Below are 19,910 nucleotides of genomic sequence, written 5' to 3'. Positions count from 1 at the left end.
GGGCATTTCTAGACTTTCCAAGGACTTCTTCAATAGCTGGTTAAATATTGAGGGGCTTTCTGTATACCCCTGTGGGATTCGGCACCAAGCCAAAATACGCTTGCCGAAACGAAATGCAAAAATTTGCTGACTGTCATGGTGCAATGGGATGGAAAAGAAAGCATGGCATAGATCAATCACTGTGTACCATTCTGCATCATGGGGAATCTGATATAAAATCACAGATGGATTCGGTACAATGGGACAGCATGACACAACAATTTTGTTTATCTTTCTCAGATCTTATACTATCCTGAACTTCCCATTAGGCTTTTTCAGTCCCATTATTGGTGAATTACATGAACTACTCATTATTTCTCTCAAAATTCCTTGTTTTATCATTTTCTCAATCACAGGAGTTACTCCTTCAATTATTTCAGGTGTCCATTTATATTGAGGGACATTGGGATAAATTATTCCTTCCTTAACTGTTATTTTTACTGGATCTATATTCCTCATTAATCCCACATCTTCTCCTGTGAAATCCCAAACTTCTGCTTTTACAGACTGTTTCAATTCTTTAGGTAATTCATCAGGATTAAATACAGCATAGGTTTCAGTAACCTCCTTCTCCCTGTTTACCATTGTCATTTTATACAACACATCATCATCTAGGGTTTCAAATGCTATTCCATCCGGGGTACAAAATATAGTGCAGTTCATTTTGCACAACAAATCCCTACCCAATAAATTTACAGGACTGGTATCGCACACGATAAAGCGGTGCATTTCAGAAAATTTTCCTATGCTCACTTTCACCGGTTCTGTAAGGTAAGTTTTAATCTGCCTGTTGGATACACCAACTACTTGGATCGTTTCATCTGAGAGAGGAAGATTCTTAGCATCAGCTGATCTAACAGTTGATCGAGTAGCACCAGTATAGACTAGGAAAGTAATATTTTCATTATTAACCTTTCCATCTATAAATGGGCCTGTCTGGTCTACTTCTAGAGATGCGCCAAGTACTTCTTCCTCCCTTCGGCACCGTCAATAACTTTCTTCTGAATCACTCTCATCGTGTTGCAGCCAATACTGCGAAGCAGCGCTAGCGCGCGGCCGTTTATTTACCTGTTCTCCGTTGTAGAATCCTGTTTCATTACTATACTTCTGGGAATTTTTGCTCTGTGGAAAAGGTGGTTTTGGCACCTGATTCTGTTGTGTTACAACCTGCTGCTGTCGCTGCGGTTGACCACTCACCTCATTCTGCACCTGTGGATTCAATGATGGATTTTCATCGTTAGTATTTGAGGGAAATTTACACTCGGATTTCCAATGCCCTACCCTACCGCAATTATGACACGGAAATTTCTTCTTAGCTTCCTCTATATTTCCTTTACCTTTCCCAGGACTAAATTTTTGTCTTGATCCTGCATTATTCGCTTGTTCTGCTAATTGAGCTTCTTGTCTCTCCACTACCTTTACTTGTGCCCACATAGCCTTTTCTTTCAATTTGCTTCAATCTCATCACTGAAATATTTGGCATGTCTCAATACTTCATCTATTTTCTTATTTTGCCAATCTACAGTATGTTGTTTTATCATCTCACTAATTTCTGGACCTAGACCATATACAAATCTGTACACAAAATGACTTAAATCCTTTTCACTCAAATTTTCATCTCCACTAAACTGTTTAAAGGCCAAGATCAGTCTTTCATAATATGCGTGTACTGACTCTTTGCTTTCCTGATGTGTTCTGTCAATTTTCACCCAATCTGTCTCTTTAGGAGGTACTTTGTTTTTCAGAAACGCAATAACCTGTTCGTATTTCTTCATTACCTCGGGGTCTGGAGCCCCTGTTTTTGGATCCCTTGGGTATTCTTGTGTTGGCCAATCTATCATGATTTTGCACTCTGTCCATAGATCTGCTGGTACTATCATGTCAAACAAGCTGTTTAGATCAATCCACAATACTTTGGACAATTTTACAAATCTGTCCACCTGTCTATACCACTCGACGGGTTTTTCACGTAGTCGAGGGAAGTCATTTGTCAATGACAAAATATCTTGCCTAGTCCATGGGACATGTACATATCCTCCTCCTGGAATTTCTCTCATAGGGCATTCTGTTACTACCTTCTCTTTTTCTCTAACAGGGAAAGCTGAAAAGGTTTTATCTGAAATATCATCTCGTTTTCGATACCATCTACTTTTCCATTTGTCCACATCTCCCCATTTTCTCAACCAAATAATTATTTCCTTAATCTGTCTCATTCGTCCTGTGGTATTCATATTTTCAATGTCCTTTTCAGTGAAATCTATTCGACATGGTTTCTGTAGGGCTTTTACCTTTTCAATATCTATACCCATTTCATTTGCCACTTCTTCTAATCTTTCATGGAGACTTTTTGCTCTCCACGTTATGCTTTTACACAGGATTAACAACTCCTCATCTTGGTAAGTTTTTAATTTCTCCGTAGGGATAGTTCCTACAATTAACTCTTCCAGTACCATTCGTAGTTTGGCCACATCTATTGAGTGAGATTCTTTGTCTTTCTTTTGCAAGCTTCTCAAACATTCACTTAATTCCTCTGTAGATGATCCTACCGACTTCTCTACATTACCTTGTCCAGAATCCTTTTGTGTTTCTAATATTGACTCCACTGTTGTTATACGTCTTTCTGCACAATTCTGGCCTACGAACGGATTATTTGAAACATTTGGTTCAATCATACTTATTGTCTGTCTCCATGGATTATCATTTTGACTCAGTTTTGGTTGTTCAACCTGTTTATTGCTTTTATAAGGGACCGTTAAACAATGTTCGACGTCTTTTTGTTTATCGAAAATAGGTATTACTGGACCTATCGTCACTGGAACTGTTACAGCTTCCAGATTTTTGGTCAATTCTCTTATTTTCTCTGTTAATTCTAAGGTTGTCTTTGCTAGTTCAGCTGAATTTTCACCATTTATTCTACCTCCGGACTTCTTTTCTACCTCTCTAATGGAGTTGTTTTTTCCCAAATCTTGGAACTCTGGTTCCGATTTTATGATTCGTAAAGTTTCTTTCATTGGGGCACTTGGGGTTAATATTTCTGGTTCTGACCGATATGGGGGTGGATTTTTATAGAACATGTCATCAAGAACATTGTCCTCTCATTCATTCACTCCATACTTTCTCGTTTCCACATTATGTCTCTTTTCTGTGCATTTTCTTCCTTCATTTTCTCCTGCAGTTCTTACGGGAAACAAACCCTCAGTCATACTCGCATTCCGCCATCTTCTCATTCGATCATCATGATTCTCATGTCCGTACGACCTACCAAACATGTATCTATACCTTCCGCCACTTCTCTGTCTTTCTCGGTCATGCATCTCATCTTCCCATTCGGTCTTGGTTCTAAATTCATCATTTTCTCTCTTAAATTTCTCAGAACTGCCAAGTTAAATGAACCATGTTCTGGGAAAACCAAGACTCCGTCATTTCTTGTATACTTTACCCAATTTTCTAACCAAATACAAGTATGATATCCATATTTCGCAACCATAAAGGATGCGGGGGTTTTCGGTGGAGGAAGTAACTGTCCTTCCCTTGTCACAATCGGTTTGTCCTTTTTAAACCACTTCTTAATTTTTCCAAACCAGGACTTTTTCTCCTTTTCTGGTGGATCGTAATACATTTTCCTGTCTTCTGTCCAATCGTAGCGCGACTCACACTAACGCCCCAATCCGGAGCGTCTACGTCACTTTTGCAATTCTCCAATCCCAGCGCGACTCATACTAACGCACCACTCAGAAGCATCTACATCACCCTGTGCTTCTCCACTCCTAGCGCGGCGTACACTAACGCACCAATCCGGAGCGTTCTACGTTTCCGACTGACTGGCCAATCCCAGCGCGGTCGTTCTGGTGTCAGCAGCCGCTGCCTCAGCTCCTGCTCCTGTCTACCCCTCCTTTACAAAATCCACTCGGTAAGTTTTGTTTACAAATTTACAATTCTGTTAGTAACAACATAAAAACACCACCATTGTCCGCTTCGCTAACCAAGGAATAGCAATAGACCTTTCTCACTAGAATTACGTCTTTCCCGAGAGCAGCGCTTACCTCTGCCCTACTGCGGAATCGTTACTTCCGTTGATAAAGTAGCACATCCCTCTACCTTACCCTTCTAACAAGCATTAGCTAACCGTTTCTCCAGAATTAAGACACTTGGTTGGAGACCCAATGCTCCTGAGAAATAAAACTAGAGTTTCACAATTAACCCGAATGCCTCCACATTCACGCACTTTCCCACTAGAAATTGTAGTACATTCACACAGAATCCTGTCTTTCCCGAGAACAGCGAACAATCTGTCCTACTACAGAATTATGACATACGTTGATAAAGTAGCACTTCCCTCTACTTTATCCTTCTAACAAGCTTAGGGAGCACCTATTACCTTTCTAGTGATAAGCGTTATCGGAGTGCCATTTGGACTCCTGGTACCTAAGACCAAAACTTCACAGGTGACCTTCGCTACCATACACTTCTTTCATACAGGAGTTATTTCTAATGGCAACACACGACGATGTCACCGGATCGAACCCAGACGATGCGTCGTGCAACTTCAATCGTTACACGTTTTTCCCTGTGTACCTACAGGGCATCAACAATTCTGTCTTTCCCGAGAGCAGCGCTTACCTCTGCTCTACTACGGAACCGTTACAAACTTCCAACTTCCTACATCCCAGAAGCCGTGCCAACAACATAGAACTTGACGCGACTCAACATAGAGTGTTAATACATAAACCAATATCAATCAATAACCAATAGTCAATAAGCAATTTACAAGCTATAATCACCAAACCAAAACAATAACAACCATCATTCTGCTACCAGAAAAACTGATGCAGCGTGGAATGTCAAATCCTCCCTTCGTCACAGACCAAATATCGCAATAGCACATTAACTCAATACATTCATTGGTGGGGCCCATAACACCAACACTCACACTTCATTGATCTGCTCTCCCGGGAGGGATAAGTTTCCATACGCTGATATGAAAGGAATATCTTTTCACCTAAACCCTAATATACATTGAATACCTTTATTAATTTCAAACCTCATGATATTCCCCTCATTTGGCGATGAATCAGTTAGTTGAATTTGGGTATTTGGTAATTCAATTATTTTATTTATACTCTTCTCTTAATCTAATTTCTTCAAAATACAACTCAACACATTTGTCTATTAATCAAAGCATCATTTATCTAATTAATTGCAAATTTTAGAAAATCATCGACCAAACCGCAGAACATCATATTTACCTAATCTGGCTATTGGTCGTCCTCTAAGTCAATCAAGTCGTGGAAAAATCTTAAATTCATCAAAGTCAGGCCACAATTCAGTCTGTCAAAGATTCATGGAAACAGCTGTCCAGCAGTGTCACCGTCCTCTCCGTCAGCATAACGTCAGGTAATTCGCAGCAAGACAAATCGAACTCCTCAACTCACTATTCTACCAACTTTTATAACGATTAAATGTCAAAATGTATCAAGGATGAATTTGAGACAGTTCTGATTGATGGGTTTGGGGTCGTTCGGTGAAGTTCTCACAGTCTATTCGATTAAGTCATCACACTTGCTGGTTCCGATTTTAAAGACAGTTCTTTGTTTCGTGGACCTGGCAACTCTCCCAGTGCGACCTTGGTTGGTACGTCTTGCCTGGGGTCAGGACGAGGCCATTGTTGCTAGCTGTTGCGCAGGCGCATTTCACCCGAAACCTCATGGAACGGTGACTAGGGCCGTCAAGTCAAAAGTCAGCCATCTTTACGAAGGTCCAAACGGTCAACTTAAGCAAAACAAACACAAAACATAATTAAAACATAGAAATGGCTAATAAAATGTTAAACCCTCACTAATTCCCCTATGTGTATGTAATTACCTAGCATAATAGCAACATTTAAAGCGTTTATATTCACCCAGTGATGTCATCTGGTGCAATTTACAATTACATCACAAAAGCAACATATATCATGCAATATTCTAATTTTCTACCATTAGTATGCGTACATATATTAGTATACAATTAGTTTAGCCATGCAAAATGCAAATCCCACGTGTAATTCTTTTGTTAATATAATTGGTGAGTTATCACTTCAAACGGATTAATAATATTACAATTAATAGATTATTCGGATTAATATAAACATGCAGAATGGGGGGGGTATACAACATTTTGTACTACCCGCTCCATCACATGCATTAACTGAAACAAATAGATCAGCATTTTAGGAAATATGAAGGACAAAATACATTCTTCTAATGCCTCTGTTAGAAAAGAAAAATTATACACAAACAGTTTTTGAGGGCTTAATAGAAAAAACAAAAATCATTTTCTAAAGAATAAGACACACCATTATTAATAATATATAAGAAAATAGAGAATGCATAAGAAACTATATAAAAAGAACCTCATCTGAATTGAACTCATAAGCATAGTCTGATTTAAATCTTTAAAAGTATAAACAATCACTTCTCTAATATGATTGTCATGATCAAAGAAAACACAAGCAAGAATAATTTTACTTTAAGCATTTTCATTATCATATTTTCTACAATTCTATTTGCAAGGTAGTTTTGTACTAAATTCTTTAGTGCCTTTAATAAGTTTCTCTCTCGTGACATATGATTTCTCACATACCAGTTTGCAAGGTAGTTTTGTACTAAATTCTTTAGTACATTTAATAAGTTTCTCTCTCGTGAAATATAATTTCTCACATACCAGTTTCCAACCCTCCTGCATGCTTTTCATTGCAGATTGTTTTTAACCCTAAGGGGCAGATGTACAACCCTTTTTTGTGGCTCCAAATGGGAGATTGGCCCATTCCAGGCATGTGCAAATGCTATTTTGAGAGTCACTGACTCGCAAAATAGCATTTGTTACGCTCACTATTAGGAAGAGGTGTTCCTGTCTAATAGTGAGAGACCATGCCATGTACTGTTGTTTTGCGACTTTAGTTGGCGCGTACATACGGGGCTGGGGTGGGGGTACGGCATGTACATACGGGGCTGGGGGTACGGCGCGTACATACGGGGCTGGGGTGGGGGTACGGCATGTACATACGGGGCTGGGGGTACGGTGCGTACATATGGGGCTGGGGTAGGGGTACGGTACGTACATACAGGGTGGGGTGGGGGTACGGCGCGTACATACGGGGCTGGGGGTACGGCGCGTACATACGCGGGTGGGGGTACTCCTGGGGTACGGTGCGTACATACGCGGGTGGGGTGGGGGGTACGGTCCGTACATATGCAATGTTGGGGTACGCACCGTACATGATGACACGTATGATGTGGGTGATGGCGTGTACGTCGCATAGCGGGCCCCCTTTTCCTCGTGCATCGCGGCGTACTTAGCTTTTCTGGCACTTTTTGGCTCCCGTAAAAATATAGCCGTGCGGAGTGCTGTGGGTACGAATCGTACTTGCTGGTCCGTAAAACGCTGCCTGACTCCGTGCGGACGTCGCGTACGCGCTGTCCAGGATCAGAATTGTATGTATTTTTTAGCCGTACTGTGTTTTTTACGATTCGTACGGAAATGGTATTTCTGTACGAATCGTACTTGCTGGTTTGTACTGTGGAATTTCCGGGTACGAGTCGTACGGAGAAAACGCTCCGTACGACCCGGGTTTTACAGGATCGGAATCGGCACCTAAATGAGCAGAGTTGATCAAACAAGATTATTCTCAAATAATCATGCTCCATCAGTTCCATGGACCATAAGACATTACAGGATATACATTTTACTAAAACGGGTAATTGAGGGCTTAGCTCTCTGCTCCTAGCCAGCTAGTAATGCGCTTTGCAAACTACAAAAACATATACACGTAAGTATTGAAATGTTTTCTTCCTTTCTCGATCTAGAACCTGATTTGCAAAAATTGTTATTTACGGATTTACTTCGCTACTGATCAAGTGTGTTGTTCTTTAGGGTTCTATTCTGTAAGGCTGATCTCTCTATATTCTAAATGGAACCACTCGGCTCAATGATCTAGGATAAAAAGACCTCTGGCCACAATCTCCCTGGCAAATCTCCTAATCAGGATAGCATGAATCTTGATGAAATGGAATGCTACAAAAACGGAATTCCTCCTCCTACAGTACAATTTACCTCTTGTTCAGAAATGGCTCACAGAACCTAATATCCCTCTAACCTTAGTCCAAGTTTCCAAATAACGTGGTTATATCGTTGACCTCTAGAGGCTATCCTTCTTACAACTGCTCACTTGTTTCTGGCACTATGAAATCATGGATCACATCACAGTGATTCTAATAACCCTCCACTGGTTATCTGTAGAAGCTCAAATTTCCCTGAAAATGGTGTGTGTAGTGACTAGAGGTCCAACGGCAACTAGAATAAATCTTACCCTGTATTGGAATTTCTGGAAATTCTGAAAAAGAAAAAGTCAAACTAAATGAACCATTCCTTCTCATGCCTAGTTCTGAAACAGTGGAGTATGCGTCCCGGATAATGAAGCTTTGCCTAGTTTAGTGAAGGTAGGTTTCAGTTCTATGTAGGACTCGGAGTTGAGGATTATGCTTTCCTTCTTCACTTTAATTGCTTTTCAAAAACAGAGCACCCCATAAAGTAGAACAAAAAATACTTTCCCCATGAACACCAGGGAAAGTAAAACCACAAGAGTCCACAAGCCCTTCTCTACTCCAAATGTAGTCCCTTGTTGCTGTCTGCTCTCTCTCTTTCTTCGTGCGAATCACGCATAAGGTCTTCTTCAAGCATCTTGTTAAGCTCCATCATTTCCTGCAATGTCATGCTGTGTCAGTAACCAGTTCCGAATCTCTAAGTCATCCATGCTCAAATTCAAATATTCACCATTGCCATAAACAGTCAGAGCAATTTACTTTGAAACGTGTTCATAACATTGCTTTGTAATGTAAAATCGAGTACTTACTCCGGAACGGGGTGGGCTAGTGTCTGCTTTAATTGCCGGATGGGAAAATCCTCACCTCTGAGTCCTTAATAGAATTGACACTTACCTTTACTAAGCTGGGCAAATTTCCATTCTATGTCAGAACCGGAGGCAAGGATCATGCTAGTATAAAGATTACTCACCACCAATTGTCCACATCCAACACCGGCTTAAAATAGAATCACTTAAAAGTAGAGTCCAAGGACCAGTCAGCCGCACGCATGAGGTCTTCTAAGCATGCCCCTAAACAAAAAGCTTTTCAAGCCATTGCTCTTCTTGCTGAATGTGCTCCAAGCATGTGTCTATGCCAGTTTATTGCATCATCTATCGAACCCAGCGGATTATAGTATGTGAGGGTAACTCTTTGTGCGGTTTTCTTAATGCAGTGAGAAGCTGTATTTTACCAGAGGGTGAACCTCCTCTGTCATTAGCTCGTACACCTTGAGGCAACGGGCCACATGTAGTTTGGGCAGGTCTGCGAAAGCTGGGTAAGAAATCATGCGCGTATTAGACATTGTACACCTACTCACCATGAAAACATGAAAACCAGCCCTTCAGGGGAGAAGACCCAGACCATTAGATCCAAAGCTCATACATCTGACACTCTCCTGCACGATATGAGGCAAAGTAACATTGCCCATTTGGCTGTAAGCTCTTTCCGGGAGAGGAACCAATTTGGTTGCAATGACAAAAAGAGGGTGAGGACCAGATTAACATCCCAGAGTTTTGCGTATCACCGTTCCGGTGGAAGCAAAAGTCACATGCCTCTCAGCAACCTGAAAACAAAGGGATGTTCACCAATTGGGGCACCACCTATGGGAACGTATCCCGCTGAAATTGCAGAACGGAAGGCATTAATTGAACGGTAGGCCAGGCCATCCTCTGCTCTGGAAAGGAGGAACTCAGCGTGGCACTAATGGCCAGGGAGTTTCTAGCGTTGCCTGTAATCCGCTACACCATAAGTGGGGTAGTCAGATTGGTGAATGTACTCACCGGTACAATTTGCAAAGGGCAAAAGCGGACAATTTGGAAAGTGTACTGGTGAACACATTCACTCACGAAACGGCTCCTTTTAGCCAAGATTCATCCTGGACGTCTAATAAAGTCGCCTTGGTGGACCAATCTCCGGATCCTTACCCCCGCTTGGCATTGACTGACCACTACTCTGTTAATTTGAGCATTGCTCCATGGGCCTAATAAGGTCATTCACCGCCCTAAAGATTGAGGTATCAATTGACTCATAGAAGTCATCATCCCACTGGAGAAACGACAAGGAGTCGTCCTCCTCCTCATAGGCAGCCTGTGAAAACTGCATGGCCTTCTTGGTGGCAATGGTAGGAGCGCCGCGAGCTGGCAGAAATTTGCCTAAAGCCACCAGGAAAGTAGCGAGGCTTCAGGCCTGGATATGGGGGCTGACAAGGCCCAGTCAGAGATGCTCATGTGTGGTGGTATGATGCTGAGGGGAGGATCCCAGGCAATGTGTGTGGCCACTATATTTAGGGCTAAGCCCTGGGGACACAGACACCCTGTCAGGTATAAATGGTTGGATTGTGCTACCCGGTAACGTGTTCCAGCACTGGCCTATACAGGCCTTAATGTACATACTGACCCCTCAGGGTGTCAAAAGAAACAGCTTCACCTACAGACCTCACTGGAGCATCAAAAACAGCAATTTGGGGAAGGACTGACCCAGCGCTGAGCTGGGCATCACCCTGGGTAGCGAGGAAACAAGGCTTAGTCAGTTTCAGGCTCCAACAGCGCGCTCTCCGGTCCCGATATGCGGGAGTCGCTGAACACAGCACCTTCAAGGGGCCTGAGGGCCGAGTCGCAGCCAGTAATAGGAATCTTTGAACACATGAGTAATGCACTTGCAGTCCAGCGATGGAATAGGGGATCAGGAAGAAAAACTTGTGTGCACTTACAGCGTTCAAATATTACAGTCAGTACAATCACCAATACCCAATACAGTTAAGGAGAGTAAAAGAAAACACGACTTCACTGACTGCTAAGCAGCGAAGAAATACAGAAAACAGACAGTGACAGGGGACTATGTTGGGGCCCGGCTGTAGAAAGGAAAGAAGGACTTGTGGACTCTTCTGGTTTTACTTTACCTGGTATTCGTGGGAAAAGTCATTTTTTTGCTGTTATGGGGTGATGTGTTTTTGAAATGTAATTAAAGCGAAGAAGAAAAGCATAATCCTCGTCTCTGGTCCTGATATAGAATCTAAGGCTTAACACAACCTGCTATTCTTCCAGACTAACTTAAAGAGAAAGCAGTTTAGAATGTACCTTATTTTTACCTGTCTCTGTTTCTCTTTCTTTCTTTGTAACTTCCTTATTTGCTTCAAACTTCAGTCCTGTTGTACAATCACTGTTTTATTTCATCTGTTCTGTTGTTCTTGCTAATTGTTCCGTGTTTTACAAATTCCTGAAATAAATATAGCAGTCTGTTAAAAGAATGTTATGTCAGTTTAATTTAATGTAAAGTAAAGTATGTTCATTACATTTTTTAAAGAATTGAGTGATGGGCGGAGTCATCTAGTGAAGTGTGGGGGCGTCTGGAAGTTCCAAAGTGATCATTTGGAAATAAGGGGGCAGATTTATGTTCCCTAGCGCATCCCTGCAAATCAGCAGGGATGCGCCAGGGAAGATGCGTCACGCAAGTTTACCCTTGCGCCACCGCAGATGCGCCGCATTTACAATGCGGTGCATCGTGGCGCAAGGACAAGCAGATGCGTGACACATCTGCTGGCGTAAGGTTGGCGCAGTGCTGAAGTTGTGTCGCAAGCGCGATGCAACTTCAGCACTGTTCCAACCTACCCTATCCCTAACATGGTGCGTCACGCCTTATGCCTGCTTGAAGCAGGCGTAAGGATTTGACGCACCAGCATCGGAAAAGTGACTCAGTGAAATGTCGTAGATTTCACTGCGTCACTTTTCCGAGGCTTTTTCCGACATAACGCCCACCCTGCATACATTAAACCTGACGCAGGTTTAATGTGGCGCAGGGCTTTACAACGTGACACATCTCCCTAGATGCGTCACGTTGTAAATCTGCCGCAGCATGGCGCTGGCTTTGCGGCGCCGCCGCTGCATCACAAAAGTGACGCAGCGGCGGCGCAAAAGTGACGCACAGGGCTTATAAATCTGCCCCAAGGTTTTTTTGATTGAAAGTTATTGCTGTTCTGGTGGTTGTGTTGTGCAATTCTGACTTTGTGATAGGGTCATTTGTCTAATTGGCAAGAAATTGCATTTTGTGTTATGATAACTTGCACAGTTTTTCTTTGGGTTTGAGAGATGAGCGGTTTGGGGTAAAAGTTACCTATTTATGTATTGACAACATGTATTTTAGTTGGGCTTACTTTCAAATGTTTTTGCAGACTAATTAATTTACACAAAAACAAAACTTAACATTGTAGCATATGGGGCTTCATAATTTATAGAATAAATCTATTTCAATCATTTAATTTCAAGCTAATACTCTTTAGAGCAAATCAATTTTAACAAATGGTATACATCTGACACCAATGTTGACTGTCTTTGCTATAAACCTATAAACCACTTGCCAACTTCCTCCGTGTAACTTTGGGGAAGGGAGAGGCCTTGGGAATGAATACCAATAGATTCAGCTATCTCTAACTGGTTACTATCTTAGATGAAGCTTCTAGTGCAGCAGGTGCCGTGCCACCAGGACCCAGACATCTGAGGGGTCTATTGTACATCCAATATAGATGATTTTTACTTCCAAACCCAGGGATGAGATGCCCAACTTTCTTGCCTGCATTAGAGCCCCTAACACTCTTGCTACACCACTCGGTACAAATATATGCCACCTCACAGGGCTGTAGGTACGGAGCAACAGTATTACAGAGTTCAATCTACTTGTGACTTATATATCTCAGCATTCCCATAGTAGTTCCAAGAGTTTCATCTATACTATGGAAGGATAACCTCATATGCCTTTGTTCTTGCTCCGCAGTGGTCGAAGTGGTAAGATGCGAGCTATATCCTTCAAGACTGGAATCGTGTGTCTTTGTGGGACAGAGGTGAAAGAGAAATTCCAATGTGAGTCAAGGAACACAAGTGCCAGCCTTACTATCAGAGCACAGATAAATATGCAAAGTAAAAATGAAATGTGACGCTGGTCCTCTGCTTAGTCAGTGATGTCATTGCTGCGCCTTTAAGTGACTGTATGTTATGTTATGTTTTGTTATCAGCAGCCTTTGAAGAGTAGCTTCTGCTGCTTGGATGACATCAAAGCATAAAGTGGTAGAAATCCTTATGTATTGTTCATATATTTAATGTCTATCACCATCTCTTTACCTGGGTCTCAATGTGCCATTCACTCTGATGGGTTTGCATAAATTGCATTCTTCTGCAGAGTGATTAGCTTTGTTATGCTGTGCTTTGTAGCTGGTCAACTGTCTTGCTAGAAACATAAGAAATAGCATTATATTTTCAAGATACTTCAATTATTTTATTAACATGTACATTATGGTAAAACAAGTATAAATATTAGAATGAATAGATAATACTTGATGTTGTAAGACTAATACAAGCAAATGAATCCTGTTAATCACCTACAAAAGATCTATGAGATATACACTTTGCAGTAGGAAATTGTTTAAAGAGAGGTTAAAAAAGCACCATAATTAGGGCTATTAGGGGGAAACCTAATTAGACTCAGAGGTTAAAGTATTGGTGACAGACTCAAGACAAACAATGAAGGTCATAACATTCATTCTATGAAGTTGAAATAGGGAGCCTGATGTGCCTGTGTCTTTTGGAAAAAGGTACATACAGGCCATATTTATGTATTTATCCGTTTATTAATTCATTCATTTGTAATGCACACTTCACAGACCAAACAGTACTGACGCATAAAGGAGAGCATTGCTGGGCATTCCATCAGAAAAATAGGAGGGCTTCGAAGGCTATGCCTACAAGACTGAGGTGCTAGTATTTGGCTCACAGAATTCCATCTGGTCAAATGCCTGGTGGCCTGCAGACTGTGGTCCCCTTCCTGCCCCGTTAGGACAGCAAAAAATCTGGGGGTCACTTTTGACGAGGGTCTGACCTTTGATGCCCAGGTCACGCGTACAGTCAGCACCTGTTTCTATATTTTAAGAACTCTTAGAAAGGTGCTGCCTTATATTCCATCTGAACAGCATCCTTTTACCATCATCGCATTAGTCACCTCCCATCTGGACTACTGCAACACTCTGTACCTTAACATCAATGCGGTATCCCTGAATAAGCTCCAGGTGGTACAGAATGCAGCGGCAAGGTTGACCCTTAACATTCCGAAGCATCAGTCAGCCAGGGAAGGGGTTTGTGCCTTGCCCTGGCTCCCCATCAGGAAGCGCATTTCCTTCAAGGTCCTGAGTTTGGTATATAAGGCTATGCACAGTAAAGGTTCGCTAAATTTGAAAACCATGTTCCAATAGTACACTCCTGGGAGGACCTTGAGAACCTCCACACAGAAAAAACTGGTTTCTCCCAGGTTTCGTAGGTCCAGATGGAGCAGCCACTCCTTCTCCGTAGCAGCCACCAAGCTTTGGAATTCCTTGCCCACCTTCATTTCCAATGCGGACTCTCTTCCGGTTTTCAGAAAACGTTAAAAATTTTGAAAACATGGCTATTTTCATTTTAGTTGGCTGTTATTGCATCTCTTCCCTCCTCCCTCCCTCCACCCAGCACCTTGACACCTTCGGTATTAGTGCGCTTTACAAATATTATCCTATGCTATCCTTTCGTAAAAGAGGTCTTCTTTTAGCTCGATTGAGAGACTATTCCACAGTTGGAAACCCAGTACTGAAAATCTGCCACAGTTGCACTGGGATCTTGGTGCCCTCTGCAGAAACTGGTGGATGCTAAGCCATATAGGTATATGTGAGAAAAGGTAAGAATTTGAAGGGCTTATTTATCAAAGCATCATGCAGCGCTGCATGCCACTAGTGCTGAATGGCAGGGAAAGGGTAGTAATGCACCTTATTTAACATAATATGGCGCATTCTTGTCTTTCTCCAGTGCTGACATACAATGTGCTGTCCAGCGCATAATGGTGCAAGGGTGCCTGTGTTGTATGCAGGATAGTTTTTGTGCAGGACCTTCCTGCACAAAAACAATACCCTGAGGCATTTCCGAAAGAGAAAAAACAAGAAGAATTAAAGATATTTCTCCTTGTTACGCCTACCCTGGGGATGCATTGCATTTTGACACATTCCCAGGTCTGTCAGTAATGGTAAATCTGGGAATGCATCAAAATCCCTGAGTATTGCGTGGGAACCAACCATGGAATGCCTCCCTGGGACAACGCAGCAATTTGAGCTGCTTTGCATTTCTCTAGATTAATCAAGCCACTCAGGGCCACGCAAGGGGGTCTTCAGTGGCTCGACAAATCTAACTTATGAGTTGTATCACTCTGGCGCCTCGTTGCATGGTGCAAGGGCGATGCAACTCGTTGAAAATATGGATCTTAATGGCTACCCTTGTCTTAATCAGCTGCCAACGTAAAGCTTGTGTCAGATGGGAAACTTTGTCTTGTTTCACATTGAATGACAATGAGTTTGTCCTCATGTTATCTGTTGGAAGACGACAGTCAAATAACTGCTTAGGCAAAACCTTTCAGATACTGAGTATTTTAATCGTTGGACTGATTAACTCTTTGCAGTATTGGATGATAATGGGGTTAATACAGCATGAATAATTGAAAATGTATTTGACAAAAGAGTGAGCCAGTCTTCTTTTTCATGGAAATATTTATTTAAAAAAGTAAAAAGCAATATTAGCAATATCAGGCTTACAGTTCAGGTAACAAGCTTAAGCAAGCATTGACAAAGCCGACAGGCCTCGTTTTTTTGACCTATTGAGTTTGGATATAATTTTTGCTGATAACATGTAGCATTGTCAAACAAAGAGATACCATTACTTAGGGGCTCACATGCATGATGACATATGCCCAAAATTTCATAACCGCATATGCATGTGCCTACAGAATGACACAGGCAGCATTTTCTTTTGTTTTTCCTTTACTAATCTGAGATGGCGAACTCCACATTGATCAGTAAATATAAAATTTTTATATTAATTGCGTTTTAGTAATTTTTGACAGAAAGAGTAGCCCTATAACAAATGACAGCTGCCAGTCCTCTCTAAAAACTAAAAATTAAATATTTAATTTAAAGGATGGGGAAGGTTGGGTGACCAAAAGAGTAGCGGGTGGGTGGAGTAACTGGGGGAAGCACTGGAGACTGCCCGGGTTAAAGTACAACAAAGGATTTTTGAGGCTGGGAGACAAAAAATAATAATTTAAGAAATGCTAGGGATGGGTGAGGACAGTAATGGCCATCTTGGGAATGGAGGAGCAACATGGAGTCTGCAGGGCAGCTTGTGGGTATTTTTAGCGTAGAAGCATCACTCAAAGGAGAGAGCTAGAAAATATGTGCACTCTCAAGGAGTGCTGTAGGAAAAAGAGAAAAGTAGTTCCCTAACTCTGAGGAGGGGGAGGATACATGTTAGCAAAGAAAAAGGATTGTTAAGAGGCTAGCTCCTATGGAACAAACACAAGAAGGGGAAGGCAAGCCATAGAATAAAAAGCAAGCAAATGAGAGTGAAAATAAAACCAAACAATGGTAAGCACTGGGTGGGCTCTATCCCCACTATATGTTTTAGTGTGGTCTACAAGAGATCTCTCTCAATCAGACAGCTTTATTTTGCCTGGTAGGGCGAGACATAAATATAAATGATGTGAATAATATTCATTAGCTATTATAAGTACAGAGAGTAAATTAGCTAGAAAGAGCAATGGCACACAAACCTATTAAAATATAAATACAGTTTTGGGTAATATCATTTCCTAAAAACGTCCTTGGAATGATCCATTAACCATGAAATAATATTCCTCTTGTAAGGAAAATTGGAAAACTATGCCATAAAATGGTGTTGTGGTGCCATTGAATTTGTGGAATGATAATCTGCCATATACTATTTCTTTGGTGGACATTCTCTTTTCTTAAAAGATGTAATTCTAAAGAAGTGTAAGGATGAGTCAGGCTACATGCCGCTTCATACTCTGCCACTAACGTGTAATACAAGACAACAACAAATGTTCAACACTAAAAACTCCACAGGTACTGATAAAAGAGGTTTCATGTTATGATTTACACAGACTGGAAAAGGCTTATTTTTCCAAAACATCTATAAAGTAACTAATTAATGGTTGTTCAAATCACCGATCCTGATGAAACTCCATACACTCTCCCCCCACCCCCCGCTGGAGACAAATGAAGTGATGGGAACATTAGTGACAGTCCCAGGCCCAGACCTCGGAAGTATCTAAAGCTTCAATACCCTTCCATCTAGACTGCACATTCTTCCAAAAGGGTCTGTGGACCTTGCTGTTGTGCTGTACTGAAGGTCTATAACACCACACCAGAGAGGAACCATTGGATCCCAGGAATACCAGACAGGCAAATAATTGCACAATCAACAATACATCAGACAGATTTCATACATCAAATGTATTTATTTAGTAGTTTATCATAATACAAATTCTTAAAATAATGCTGTGAGGACTATTTGCTCCTTCCATAATATCCATCAATTGTGTGTCTTTTGCTTTCTTGCCCTAAGTGTGCCAGGTATGCTCAGACGTAGGTCCTGGGCTCACTGTGCCACTGGAATCAAGCTATCCTGGCTGAAGAGGGGTGAAACCCCGAAACCGGTCCTAGGATGCTTGTTTCCGGTCCAGGGAGGACCTAGCTTGGCAGTTCGGGCTGGACCGTTCCCATGAGGCACAGGGTCAAAACTGATTTGCAAATGGCCATGTCTAAACTGGGGTGGCATGGTGAGCAAAAGAATGATGGATTTAACCCAGATCTCTTCACTGGGGGTGAATGTTTTGATTTGTTCTACATTCTGTCCATCAATTGTGTGTCTTTTGCTTTTTCCTTCCATAATATAAACCCACATTGTAAGTACACTGCCTGATGTACACTGGGAAGATAGATCATGTTCTCTTTACATCACTTTCTCAGTTAGCCGGTTCTCAGCGGATAAAGTCAGAACAGCACCCCATCCTGTAACCTCTACTTTATATATTCAAAGTTTGCATCACAGTGAAGTCAATTTAGCCGTTCACCTGCCTGAGGTTAAAGTAAGGGACCTGAACAGATCACATGAAGACTTTGATCTCTGTAAAACTTGATTTAATCAATGGCATTGGCTTTAAATATTTTTGTGTCAGCATTGAAAGGTCTCAGCAGTATAATTTGAATTTGTTGTGAAGAATGTTATTTATTGAAATACCATTGGACAAAATAAACAAATATCGTTTTTGGTGCATAATGTAGTTAAAATCAAGTAGTGCTGTGGGAATAGTCTCTGCTCCTTTTTTCTTGGTACCAACACAGTCTTTCGCTGCCTATACTCACAAACACATTAGATTTTTTTCCTCATTTTCTGTGGAGCCCTTAGAAGAGTGTTTCCCTTTGCCCATTTTTTTTTTTGGTGCAGTAAGGCAAGAAAAATGCTAATTTACATTTGCATGCTATATGTTTTATGTAAAAAGTGTAATAATGTATATAGAAAATGCGATAAGGTCGGTATTTGTGACAGGCACCCATGAAATATGTCTCTGATGAACTGAAAGACCATTTGTGACCACAATGCCAAGCTTGCCATTGTTGAACGCTGAAGGAAGTCCAAGAAGTCCCGGTCGTAGTGAAGGGCACAGACATGCTCATGGCCCATCATCATCAAAGTCAAAAACGTCCAAGAAACATAAGAAGTCTAAACAAGGCTCTCCTTAGTCCCACCATTCCCACCAATCAGAGTCGAACGTAACTCCAAGTACCCCTAGGCGGTGGAGTTATTGCCCCCTTTTAGAACCGATTTCGATGCTGCTTCCAATGCACTCTGATTTCTGAGAGCCAACAGCAATGACACAACAGCTACGTGAAAATGGTCATAGATAATATTTTTGGTACTCCTTCTGGTCCGTCTGGAGATACTTCAGGCCCCACAGATCCATGCCTATCTCCAGTCGGGAAACTGCTGACTGATTCGTCCTCAATTTCAACTGTGCCATCAGCCTGGATTGTGGTGAGGACAGCGACATCACCAATGTTGGAAGCGGAGTCAATAATTTGATTCAGAAGCTCCACCACGACTTGACCAAAGTCAGAAGCAATCCAGTATTGCCCCCATTCAGATCTTACTCACCATTACAATTACGATAATGTTGAAAATGAAAGTCCTTACGACGAGGAAAACTTATTCTTGGATCTGCAGGATGCCAGTATCTGGATGTCTCCCCAGACATTGGTCGTTTTCCCCTAGTCCTGCCACAGCTACAGAGCAATCTGCCTTCTTCGCTACAGGGATCCTCATCCTACCTACCACAGAGTTGAAAATTAAAGTCATCACGGAGGTCCTTCACCAAGGCCAAACTAATCAGGAACCTATCCTCCCTTTTAACAAGGCCATGTTGGACGTACTGCTGAACACCTGTGTAAAACCAGGACCTTGACCCCCAATCAATAGACAAATTGCAAGGCGGCATAGACCTGCCCCCTGAGATCTACCTTCCTCATGCAAGTAAACCTAATCCCAATGCGTTTTCCACTACACCGCCAGACAGGGAGCTGGAATGGATGGAGAAATTTGCTAAGGTCATGTTCTCATCTGTCAGCCTTGACCTCAGATCAGTCAACACGAGATGCATCCTGGGGTGATACTCACATGCTTTGTGGAACAGTGTGGTGGAATCATGTCAGCTATTCCTGATGAAATCCAGCCAACCCTGCAACATCTCATTGACGATGACGAGGACACAGTGAAGTATGTTTGGGTCTGGACACTACCTACTGTCGGGGTAGGGCAGCCGGAACTGCGTGGTGCTTCAATGCCACGCCTGGATTTGTTCCATTGGCTTTACAAATGACGTACAGCAATCCTTGAA

General features: G+C 41.9%; 1 protein-coding gene across 2 annotated transcripts in view; it reads left to right on the top strand.

The window, feature by feature from the left end:
• The window catches only part of DRP2 (dystrophin related protein 2), a 955,857-nt gene that overhangs the window by 806,444 nt on the left and 129,503 nt on the right, over positions 1 to 19,910 (top strand). For both annotated transcript variants that reach the window (XM_085607714.1, XM_085607715.1), the window contains one exon: positions 12,927 to 13,012. In XM_085607714.1, coding sequence (XP_085463840.1) covers positions 12,927 to 13,012 — 86 coding nt within the window. The remainder of the gene's footprint in view (positions 1 to 12,926; positions 13,013 to 19,910) is intronic.

This window comes from Triturus cristatus, chromosome 5_2 (genome assembly GCF_964204655.1).
Source record: "Triturus cristatus chromosome 5_2, aTriCri1.1, whole genome shotgun sequence".
Classification (NCBI taxonomy): domain Eukaryota; kingdom Metazoa; phylum Chordata; class Amphibia; order Caudata; family Salamandridae; genus Triturus; species Triturus cristatus.
This window is presented reverse-complemented; position numbering and strand designations above follow the sequence as displayed.